Genomic DNA, 13636 nt, shown 5'->3' with positions numbered 1-13636 from the left:
TTAAAATATTTTATATTATGTAATAAAATATTAAAAATAAAAAAAAATTGTTACAATAAATTTAAATTCTGTGCAGTATCAATTTAAAAGAATTTTACACAAATAATCAATTAAAAAATATTAGGTAATATTTTTAGTAACCAAGTATAATAATCAAGAATAATGCTACACATATCTAAGTCTTTTTTTATCTAAAAATGGACTGGACCGATCAGTCAGACTGATAGTCCGACCATAAACTGATAGTTTCTACGGTTTGATTTTTCAGGTAAAATCGCAGACAAAAAATCGAATACGAACCATTAAATTAACCGGTCGATCGAACCAGGACCCGGCCAGTTCAAATGAAATGATTCCTTTCATTTAGAAAACAAATTCAGAAAGCATCCATGTGCCCCCCATGCCTATTGTCCTTTCTCCTTTCTCCTTCCTTCTCCCAAATCCCCACGAAACCAGAAAAAGCTTCTCTCTTTCAAAATAAAATGGAAGCCCTAGCCTCTAACACCGCCACAAGTCGTAAGGAGTGAGCCACAGTTGTCGTCCGTCACAGTCAGTATGGGCTTCTCTCTTCGTACTGTCAGCGTTTTCTAAATCTCCAACCGTTGTTCGCTCTCACCAATCGCCTGGTCGCTGTCATCTGTCACGCTCAACCCCAGCCTCCATCATCGCCACCATTCATCTCACCACCGCGTCCTCATCACCGGCATTCTTGCTCCCTCTCCCTCATACTCTGCTTATTGTTCATTGCTCAGTGTCATACAAAAAGTAATGGTTGTTTTCTTGCTTTTTTCTTGTTCATTTGTTGTTCAGAGACGTTCTTTTTCTACTTTGCTTGGTTATAATTTAGTTTATTCATTCAGGATCATACTTAGTTTTTTTTTTGTGCAGAATCACTTATTCGGGAGTTTGATTAAATTGAAAATAGTTATGCAGAACCATATGTGCTTGGAATAACGACTGGGTAGGAATTGCATGTCTTGTTTTAATTGGTTGTTATTTTAATTAGTATGTTGTAGTTTTAATTCTTGTTTCATTGTTGGATTGCTGTATTAACTTGTTTTGATTATTAGGTTGTTTTGTTAACATGTTTTGATTATTAGGTTGTTATGTTATTTTTGAGATTTTAATAACTTGTTAATTTGATAAATTGTTCTTGTTCTGGTTTGTTGTTCTTGATTTTGATTTTGATTTAATAACCATCACCCTGTAGCTTTTACCTTTACATCCCCTACCACGAATTCCATTGTAAAGTTCAAATAATTCATGGTCACATCCCCAGTTGCATCAGCCACTGAACATCCAATACATCTGCTCCTTTGATATTCAAAATAAAAGTCTCTAAATGAAATCCAAAGCCCAGCACGTGCAAAGGAACACGTTGGCATTTAGACACACACCTTATATATTCGTTGTTCTTGATGTACACATTTAGCTACGGCACCTGAATAATTGATAAGCCAATTTTTTTTGCTATTGATGCCTTCATAAAATTATGAGTCCTTCCTCCGTCGGCTGAAATCAGTATAGATTGCCCTTGACAGGTTCTAACAATTCGAATAGTTTCAAGATGATAAACCCTCCACCATTGCATTAAAGTTAATCTTAACAATTCCGTTTTCCTGGTAATCACACTATAAGAAAAAATTTCATTCATGTACACTTGAAAAGTGTAGCCAAAAATAAAAAAATGATGCCTTAAAAGAAGTTACGTTTTTTAGGTTTCGGAGACACTTTTGTAGGCGATACCTATATTAGTGTTGTCTATTCTCAAAGGCTATGCTTTTTTGTATTAAAGGCTACACTTCTGGTCTTTGAAAATATGGTACGCTTTTTAAGTGATGCTGTTTATGACTAAAGGCTACGCTTTTCAGCACTAATAGTTACCATAATTCTAAAGAATAGGCTACACTTTTTAGAACTATTGCATCACTTTATAAATGTAACAAATAGTATACCTATAGCTATTCTATATAAGTGTAGCTTTTTGTCCCTCATTTTTTTTTAAATTTTTGTATATATATATATATATATATATATATATATATATATATATATATATATATATATATAAACATAAATTTTTAACAATTTTTTTTATCTAAAATCTAATATTTGAGAATATAATTATATATATAATCCTGTATTTTTAATTAAATTAGTTAATCATTAAATAATAAAAATTATAATGAAACAAAGTATAATTATATAATGAATCAAAAATATTGGGATGATCATAATTTTCAGTATTTATACATCTTAAAATAAATATACTCATATAATGCACTTAGAGTTTACTACTAATAAACTGGGAAAAACCAAAATATTATATCATATAAATGTATCTTAGCTTCTAATAAAAGACATCATCATCAACCATACATCTTGATAAAATGGCATATATTAAGGGGGAGTTATGTAACAATTGAAAAGGGGGAGGAATCCAAATCTTCAAAGGGAGTACTCTAAACTCTAAACCTTTTTATTTCAATTTTTAATAATGTTTGTCATCAAGAGGGAGATTGATGAGTTTGAAAAACTCCAAATTAATTTGATGATGATCAAACATTATTAAAAATAATTTATTATAAAATTATTAATTTAAATTTCAATTCATATTTGCTAATTAATAATTTTGCTACTTGTAGATTTTATAATTGGGCATAAAGAAAAAGAAAAGCCCAAAATGGTTGGCAAATAAATTCAGCCTTGGTACAAAAATTTTAATTACAATGGCTGAAGCAATATTTTGTCTATTGGGCCAGAATTTTGGTAAGCAAGCCCAAAAATAAAATCTTAGTGCAAGACCAACTAGCTTGGTCCGAAATTGAAAAAGAGAGAAAGCAAAAATTGCATGCTTGCAACGGATATCCACATTTATCATTTGATGGATTTCAAATTTTGATTAAATACACTTAATGCAGATATTGAAAATAGGAAAGAGAAAGTGAAAATTGATTTGATAGCCTTTAATGTATTACACTTTACTAGGCATGGGTTTTGGAAACTTAATTCATTTTATTTCTTTTCTTAATTTCCTTTGAAATCTTTTCTGTATTCTCTCTCTTCTCTTTTTTCTCTGTTCAGTTGTCACTTCACAGGAAATATGGAAGAAAGAACAAGCTATCAGAAGAAAGAAGATGAAACTAGGAGCAAGCATGAAGCCATTGTGATGATGGCGTTGAAAAAAAGAAGATCCACAGTAGGGTGTGGTTGAGATCTTTGCCACTTATGGTAAGAAATTGTGAGAAAGTCTCAAGCTCTCCATACCTGAAAATGGAGAAGATCCAACTCGGTCAGAAGAAGAAGATCCCTTGAAAGTATGGCTTGTCTCTACTTTTGATCAACCACCACAGGAGGTAGCTATTGTAGCTACGTGGAGGAAAATGCAGAAGTGAGAGTAGATGGAGCTGTCATCATCAAGAACTCATCAAGGGCTAGGAATCCTTCTTGGGGAGCAAGTCAAGATGGAAGTCCCGGATTGATGAAGTTTGGTGAGAAGGGATGACACAGAGGTAATTGCCTGTTGGTTTTTGGCATTCGATTTTCTCTCTCCTCTCTTTGGTCGAACCGATTTTGGTTTGAAGAAGAAAAAGAATAGCTCGGTTCAACAGTTTCAACCTTGGAGGCTTCCCCTTCTATAAATAAGGGAGAACAGCCAGGGTTTGAAGCAAGGAGAAAAAGAGTGAAAAGCACAGAGTTCTCATAGCGACTACCTAAGCTAACAAAAGTTCTTTTCCTTCAATGTTCTTCATTTTGTATTTTTCTGTTTAGTTTTGTCTGTCTTGAGTCTCATGAAAAAAGACAAACAGTGAGGTTTGTATGAAAAAGTCATAGAGCAAAAAAAGATAGAGTATACAAAATTAAAAGAAAAATCCATATATGTCCTAGAAGTCCTTTGTACATCTGTGTTGTGTTTCATGATTCTGTGAAAATCCCCTTACAAGTTGGGTTAGCACTTAGCAGTTGAAAACTTGATAGGTGACCAAGTCAAGTTCAAGATTGGGGTTAGATTCTGGACTTGTCCCGGATAGGAAGGGTAGTTCTTAGGAAGAACTGGTGTCTGTAATCAAAGATTATTATAGTGAAATTCCATCATTAATGTGATGGAGACTGGATGTAGGCTGCATTGTACTTAGCAGCTGAACCAGGATACATCTTGGTATGATTTCTCTCTTTTCTACTTCATTTTTGTTTCTGTTGCATATGAGATAAAACTGAAAAATATCTCTTACTTGGTTACAAGACAAAAAAAAAAGTCTTTTAATTGAATACGAGACAAAAAACAAAAATATGTTTTCAAGATATTTTAACAGACAACAAATATAACTCAGCAAAAATAGACTAAGATTCAACTCATATTCTCTTAGCCACTAATTACCATCGGTTGAGACATCAACAGAAATAATAATTAATGCATTTGAGTGAAGCGGAGATCGGACAAGTGGACAAAGCATCCGATTTTCTATTAGGTGGAAATTTATAAGTAGTTTGACTTTTAAGTGAATTTGAGATAAAAATAATTAAATTATTAGAATTTAGTTAAAATATATATATATATATATATATATAAATATATATAAATATATATATATATATATATTTGCTTATTAATTTTTAACTATCAAGCTCACCAAGAGTGCATGTGAGTCACTGTCATTCCTATTTTACATCTTAAAACTCTTTTTCTTCGTTTTTGTACCTCACGATGAGAGTTTTTTTTAATTATTTTCAATCTTTAACGAAATATTAATATATAATTTCACAAATTTTTATAGGATTTTTTTAACAAAAATGATATTAAATTTAGTATAATTAAGATAAAATAAATTTATATTTTTAATTATCACATTATACGTTATAAATTAAATCTAAACATTAAATTATTTTTTTCATGAATAGACTTTTATACGTAAAAAAAATCGACTATACTACATGTACACTAAAATTAGACATTAAAGTTAGTTATCAGTATAAAATATATATTAAAATATAAATATATATTAAAAATAAATTAAACTATACATATATTTATACATAAATATATTAGTGACTGATTTTGATGTACGAATAACATTTAAAATGAGCTATTTGGGTGGTTTGTGCTAGTTGATCGAGTTAACACCAAGGAGCGGCTGGGTAAAATAGGAGTCAACATTCTGGGGGATAGTTTGTGTGTAATGTGTACTAAGGAATTAGAATCTGCTGAGCATTTATTCCTTAGGTGTGAGGTAGCTTGGCAGGTGTGGTGTAAGTGGTTGAGGTCACTAGGTAGAGAGTGGGTGATCCCTGGAACCATTAGGGAAATGTTTGAAAGCTGGCATGGCTTGCATAATAGACAACAAGGGCAGCAGATGTGGATGACAGTGTTCTTTGCAGTTATTTGGAACATCTGGTTGGAACGGAATGCACAAATCTTTAAGAATACAAGAGCAAGCCTGGAGGTAATCCACACAAAGACGGTGATGAGCTATACAGAATGGCATGGTGGTGATTCTGGGGGAGGCTGTTGATAGGTCTGGGATGTTAGGTGTTGGTTTGGTTGGTAGCTCGTTGTGTGTCTTCTTCTTTATTTTATGCTCCACTTTAATGTGTTGAGCTTTATATGTTTCAAAAAAAAAAACGAATAACATTTAAAAAAAATAGTGCACGTTATACAAATTTCATTTCAAATATCAAATATTAACATCTTTATCATAAAAAATTGTTTCTACTACTGTAACTCCATCTATGAACTTAATAATTAAAAAAATCTTATTAAATTAATTAATATACATATAATTATTTTGGAAATTAAACATATATATCTCCGTACAGAAGATTTTTATTCTTATTTCCATCTCCATTCTCACAAACAGATTTTTGCCTTCATCTCTATACTTATCTCTATTTTCATTTTCATTTTCGAATATGACGGCAGATGTGTCAGTATTTACAGATTTTTGTTTTCATGATCCTCATATTTCACTACTGTACATAGTTTTACGAGGGGATGAAACATAGGTTGAACTTTGAGTAAGGTTATCATAGTAAGGTTATTATATATACTACTTTATATATATATTTACTTCTTTAATTTATCAAATAAGATAAATTTCTTCTTGCAGTAGTACATAAAATTTGTTCAGTTTATATACAACTTCTTAATCTTTTCTTCAGAGTAGCCACACGGCTTAATTACTTGTAAGCTTGTAGCTAGCGTGTAAGGTAAGGTGTTTATAAATGAGCGTAAAGTTTTCTTCTTTGACCGAAGATGAAATTTAGTTAGAAAAAACAAACAAAGCAAAAAAGGGAAGCTAATTAAGTATGCTATATCTAGGGATCAAAGAACAAGGAAATTGAGCTTCTGCGTTGTGATAAATTAAGCGGATTCAACATAGCTAAACCCTGAAAGCCTACTAAACTTAATCAAGAGTAGTAATCAAGAAGGATTTATTTATTATGTATCAGTTGTTAAGATTATAAAATTAAATTTTTTTTATTAAAAATATGTTAGTTTAAAATTTTAATATGTTAGTTTATTTTATATTTATTAAATAAAAATATTTATAAAATACGTATGCTTATCAGCTTATGTGATTATGTCTCTCGTCTAGAAGTCTTAAACGCGCTTACTTGTGGAAATTTATGTTACTGAGTCGGAGTAGACCCACCACTTTAAATTCCTCACACTATATTTAATGAGAAACACTTATCCCATCAGTTTTTTTTTTTTTTTCTAATTTTAGTTATTATTACCAAAATAGACTTTAAATTATCTTCAATAAATAAATTTACTTATTTATGTGTATAAATTTAAAAAATATAAAAATAAATTATATTAATTTATGTATATAAATTTTAATAAATATAAATATAAATTATATATTTTTTATGTATAAATTCTTATAAATATAAGTACAAATTATTAATGATTAAATAGAAACCTAAACTAATAATAGTTGTTAACACACATACAACCATTTTTAATTTGGATAAAATATTTTTTTAGTCTTCAACTTTTAGATTAAATTTTAATTAAATTCTTAATGAATAGAGGTTCTATTTTTATTCTAAAAAATATCAAACATCATATTTTGATCCTAAAAAATGTTAAATATATTTAATATTGTCTTAACTACTGTTAAATTTGACATGAATAATTAATATATTTAAAAATCAATAATATTTAATTTCAGTATGTAAATAAAATTAACCCATCAACAATCATTAACACAAAAGCTTTTTCTTTAATTATAGATGATTAATTACTAGATTTTAGAATATATTTTTTACGAGAATGAGATTTAAAAAAAAATGTTAAAAGTAGGTTTTGATAACAATAAAATTGTTAACGTTATATCACTCATTTTATTAATTATTCATATCAAATTTAATAATAGGATAATATTAAATTTATTTAAAATTTTTAAGACAAAAATAGTTGAAACATTATATAAGAACTAAATTTGGATTGGATTTGAATTTGATCCAAACATTGAAAACCAAAAAAATATTTTATTTTTTTAATAATTTCTGTCAATATTTGAGTAGCATAAATTTTAAGTTATTTTTAATAAATAATTTTTTTAATTTATATGCATAAATTGTGATAAATATACATATAAATTTTATTGATTTATATATACAATTTTTAATAAATATAAATTTAATTTATTATTAATCAAATATTAATTTAAATTAATAATATTTACCTCTCATATAACATTGTTATGAAACATTATATTTTTATTGATTGATAACATAACTTCACATACAACACGTACGTTATTAGTTTTAGAAATCACTCACGTGTGTATTAGACACACACATACACCAGCGAAAAAAAAAAAGTCAGTGGAGGGGTGGAACCACATGTAACAAAAGGGGCAATACCCCTCCCAAACTTCAAATTTTTTTTATATTGTGTATAAATTTTATTTTAATTTTCTTTAAAAATTTTGTTTTACTTTTTTTTTTATTATAAGATTAATTTTTCATCCCTCCCTCAATTTCAACCTAGCTTCTTCATGTATGAGTGAAAGAAATAAAAAAATAATGAAAAAAGAACCAAAAAGTTCCAATTTTGATAAAAAGATATTCATACTCAATAATACGGAGACGTTATTAATTAGAAAGAAAAAAATATAAACAATTGTTGTTTTAAATAATTAATATTAATCAACCTTTTGATTATAATATTTTATAAAATTTTTATTTTAAAAAATTTAAAATAAAAAAATTTAATTTTAATATATTAATAATATAAAATATTTTACCAATATATACAATTACAATTATTCTTGTGATCATTTACGATTTATACTGTTAATATAAAAAGTAATTACTTTTATTAATATATCGTTATTATATAATTAAATATATATGTAAAATATTTTACATTGGCTGTTCATCTATCAAAATTAAATTTATAAATAATGGCAAAATAAAATTCTCTCTCTCTAGTGACTGGTTGTGCATTTGAGCAAAAATATTATCAGTTGCGTAGCGTTTTCTTCGAACCTTCATTCCCGGTAGTAAATTAAATTCCTCGAACCTTCTGTGCTTCAATATACAAACACAGTATCTAAACATCTATAAATCAATATTAACCAATATACCATAAGTATCAGTGGTTTCCATCACCAAACTAATTCTACTTCTTATTAGTAAGTTCCAAAAAGATTAACAACTTCAATTTAGGGTATTCCTAATTAGTTTCCTGGGCTTTCGAAATGGATTCAACGAGGGAATATGAAAGTGCTGCTGCTCATCAACATTCCAAACGGAGACGTGAAGAAGATACTCATCAACAGCCAGACAAATTGTATATATATATAAATTTCTTTCTTTTATTTATTATATTTTGTTCTAATTATTATTATATGTTTCTTTGTTATAAGATATAACTATGATTTTGTTTCTCTGTGTGTAGTATCATTGTTGGCGGAAAATATTTGAGGTTCGCACTGGACATAGAGAAAGAGATTGTGCCCTGTGTGGCTAAATTTGTCCAAAAATTGGTAACAATGTTTTCCCTCTTTTCATTTTGAAATTAAGCTAGCAAACTAGATATTCTTAACTATGGTTAATATATATATTACTTAACTGTGCGTATATTATTGTATTTGTATGTCTAACTAGGTGCGCGAGGAGATGGAACGTTTTCTAAGGTTAGTTCCTCTCTAACCCTAGAGTTAATTAATTCATTTTCCAATTTATTAGCAAAAATAAGAGTTATTTGCGTTGATTATACGGTCTTAAATGATTAAATTTGATGGGTATGTCTACAACCAGTTTAACAATTATGTGTTTATTGAATGAGCTACATTTATATAAGCCATTAGATTTTATTAGATGAAAATCAAAGACCAATATAAAAAAAGAGTATTGATGGACTCTAATAAATATATAATATCTTAATACATAAATACATACTTTAAATGATAATATTTTAATACACAATACTTTAAATAATAACAAAATCTTTTATTCTTAAATAATTAAATATAAAATATATGAATATTTTTTATTTAATAAAATTAATTTTTATACAAATTATTTTTATAATATTAAAAAATTATATTAAAATAATATTTTAAACTGTAACATAAAAATATAAAATAATTAAAATTTTATTTTATATTATATTACTTGATAAATAATTAAATTATTATATTCAAATTTTATTAACTAACTATTTTTATTAAAGATATTATTATATAATATAATTTTTTATAAAAGTATTTTAAAAATATAATTTATTTAAAATATTATATATAATACATAAAAATATTAATTTTTTGTTTTTTTAATTTTTTTAAAAAAAATAGAATAAATAATATAACTCTAAATACATACTTAAATAAAAAAAATTAATATTCTCATATATTATATATAATATTTTAAATAAATTTTATTTTTATAAATATTTTGATAAAAAATTATATTATATAATAATATATTTAACAAAATAATTAGTTAATAAATTTTAAATATAATAATTTAATTATTTGTCAAGTAATATAACATAAACTTTATTTATTTTATATTTTATATTGTAATTTAAAATATTATTTTAATATTATAAAAAAATTGCATAATAATTAATTTTAATAAATAAAAAAATTTATATTTTTTGTATTTATTTATTTTATATTTTTTAAAACAAAATTTTTTTACTTTATATGTGATAATCTTTATATATATATATATATATATAATCTGTAAAATTTTCATGCAAAATTTTTTTATAATATTAAAAAATTATATTAAAATAATATTTTAAATTGATATATTGTAACAGATTTCATATGTTTTTTATTTCAATGTAATTATATGATTATAATTATTTAATATATAAAAAATTACTAGATAGTATATAATATATATATTAGGGGTGACAATGTGGGTCTTCTCGCGCACCATAAGTGGGACGAGCCTGCCTGTCCCGTTAACTAAAGTGGGTATAAAATGTTAGCTGTTTGACTTTATTTTTCTTTTGAAAAATAAAATTAATTAAAATTAACTAAAAAATAATAATTAAATACAAATAAAAAATAGTCAAATTATAATATAACTTTTTTACTAATTTTTTTAAATTTTTAACTAGAACCATCTTTATTTTAAAAAATAAGTAACATAATTTGAACATATATACGAAACTGTAAAATAAAATAAATAAAGTCACATAATTAGAACATATATACATAATTTGACGAATTTTTTTAATTTGACCGGTTTCAAATTCTAGCCCGACCCACCTTTTTTAACGGGTTCGGCTGGTCGGCCCGACGGATTCGATCCGTTTTACTACCCTAATATATATATATATATATATATATATATATATATATATATATATATATATATAATAAGATTATCACATATTTTATTATATAAAGATAGAAATTTTTTGTTCTAAAAAATATTAAATAAATAAATATAAAAAATATAATTTTTTTATTTATTAAGATTAATTATTATACAAATTTTTTTATAATATTAAAATAATATTTTAAACTACAACATAAAAATATAAAATAAATAAAATTTATTTTATATTACTTGACAAATAATTAGATTATTATATTTAAAATTTATTAACTAATTATTTTGTTAAATATATTATTATATAATATAAATTTTTATCAAAATATTTGTAAAAATAAAATTTATTTAAAACGTTATATATAATACATGAGAATATTAACTTTTTTATTTAGGTATGTATTTAAAATTATATTATTTATTTTGTTTTCTAAAAAAATTTAAAAAAATGAAAAAAATTAATATTTTTATATATTATATATAATATTTTAAATAAATTATATTTTAAAATATTTTTATGAAAAATTATATTATATAATAATATCTTTAATAAAAGTAGTTTATTAATAAATTTTAAATATAATAATCTAATTATTTATTAAATAATATAAAATAAAATTTTAATTATTTTATATTTTTATGTTACAGTTTAAAATATTATTTTAATATATTTTGTAATATTATAAAAAAATTGCATAATAATTAATTTTATTAAATAAAAATTACTCATATATTTTATATTTATATATTTTATTTTTAATTATTTATGAATAAAAATTTTTGTTGTTATTTAAAATATTGTATATTAAAATATTATCATTTAAAGCATTTATTTATGTATTAGAATATTCTATATTTATTAGAATTTATCAATAATTTTTTTATTTTAGTCTTTAATTTTCATCTAATAAAATTTAATGATCTATTTAAATATGGCTCATTCAATAAACACATAAGTGTTGAGCTCGTTTTAGATATATCCAAATTTGATGTATGTATGTAGATTAAGACAAACTATGAATGAGACTGGCGCACATGTGGTCAAATCGTTTGAGCTGGTTTTCAAGAATGATTTACCTGCCACAGTGTTCACACACTCCAACATCAAAGCTAAAGATGGAAGCCCTATTCAGATTGCTTTATACGATGCTAGGTCTCAGCTAATAGTCACTGATGATCCGCTACTATCTTCCATTAAGGTCAAGATTTATGTCCTTAAGGGTGAGTTTGGTGGTGATGAGAATGAGAATTGGAGCACAAAGGAATTCAAGGCTAATATCTCCCGAGAAAGAGAGAATAGAGGCGAGTTACTGAAAGGAGATACGGTTATTACACTGAAGAATGGAGTTGGTTATATCGGTAAAATTATGTTTACTGATAACTCCAAGTGTACATGGAGCCGCCATTTCAGGTTAGGAGCCATTGTGTCTTCAACTTCCCATCAAGCTACCATCAAAGAAGCCATAAGTAATCCTTTTATCGTCAAGGATAGTAGAGGAGACTGTAAGTCTTCAATTATTTGCTCTTAATTATCATTATTCATTATTGCATACCAAATTACTGTCTTGTGTTATCTATACAAAAATATATGAAATTAATTTTTTAGTTAGTTAAACATTAGTCAACTTTAGTATTTAAATTTATAATTTAAAATTTAAGGTTAAAACTTTATAATTTAAGACTTCAAATTTAAAATAAATAAAAGATGATTAAAAATTATTTTACATGAAAAAAATTAATTACCAAACATTTTTTTTGTACATTACTCTTTTGGTTATTTGATATTCATTTAATACGAAAATTGTTCCATAATATATGTATAACGTTTTTTTCTTATGATTCTAACCTTACATGATTAAGATCATGATGACCTAATTAAGCTAATAAGACTGTATATATATAATTTGATACACTAATACGTACTATCAATTTGGTAATTTAATTCAGTGAATCAGAAACAGTACCCTCCATCCCTAAATGATGAAGTATATCGTTTGGAAAATATATCAAAAGGTGGGAAAATCCACGAGCGGCTGCTTGAGATTGGAATAAAAACGGTTAAGGATCTGCTGCAGCTATACGAAACCAATCCAACTTTATTGCAAGAGGTATATTTCCTAATCAAGGAGAGTAACAAAGATCAGAATTTTTTTTGTACTACTTGGTAAAAGTGTACTTTAATTTGATCTGAATCTAGCTACTTGTGACTGTGACCTTAATTAGAAATTTGGTAAACTTTCAAGAAAGCTAAAGGGAACAATTGATCATGCTAACACCTATACTACTGAGGAAGTGATGATATCCCATGGACAAAATGATATGCCTTTGCAATGTAATTTGCAAGTGCTTGATCAATATTTGCCAAGTGATCAATATTTTGATAATAATTGATAATGTAAAACGTTTATAATTTTTTATAATAAGATTACGATTGCTATTTATCACCAAATCATATAGGGTCTTAGGGATGAATGTAGATCGGATCGAATTGGATATTATCAAAATTTCAATTTGATCCGCACTAAAATTATCAGATTGGATCCAATATCTACAATTTTTAAGTTTGAATCCTACGGGTCGGATCGGATATGGGATATATCCGTAAAACATAAAAATAATTTAAAAACTTATTTTTATTAAAAAATATCAATAAAATTTATTTTTTTATTCTTTTAAATATGTTTACTACTCTTAAAATAATATTAAATATATTTTTTAAAATAATAAATTAAAATAATACAATATATATGATTATTATTAATTGAAATAAAATATAAAAAGAATATTTACTTATTTATTTTTTTATTTTTACGAATATACAGATCAGATA

At 25.4% G+C, this 13636-nt stretch overlaps 1 protein-coding gene across 1 annotated transcript; it reads left to right on the top strand.

Annotated features, from left to right (window-relative positions):
- Positions 1-8622: 8622 nt before the first annotated feature.
- On the top strand, positions 8623-13196 carry LOC112805208 (calmodulin-binding protein 60 B-like). Its single transcript, XM_025847613.2, has 5 exons — positions 8623-8803; positions 8912-8999; positions 9121-9149; positions 11810-12309; positions 12754-13196. Exons 1-5 carry the CDS (start codon positions 8712-8714, stop codon positions 12972-12974), a joined length of 930 nt encoding a protein of 309 aa, XP_025703398.2. The 5' UTR covers positions 8623-8711; the 3' UTR covers positions 12975-13196.
- The last annotated feature ends 440 nt before the right edge of the window (positions 13197-13636 follow it).

This window comes from Arachis hypogaea, chromosome 6, assembly GCF_003086295.3.
Source record: "Arachis hypogaea cultivar Tifrunner chromosome 6, arahy.Tifrunner.gnm2.J5K5, whole genome shotgun sequence".
In the NCBI taxonomy this organism is placed as follows: Eukaryota; Viridiplantae; Streptophyta; class Magnoliopsida; order Fabales; family Fabaceae; genus Arachis; species Arachis hypogaea.
Note: the sequence above shows the minus strand (reverse complement) of the source record. Positions and strands in the feature narration are given on the sequence as shown.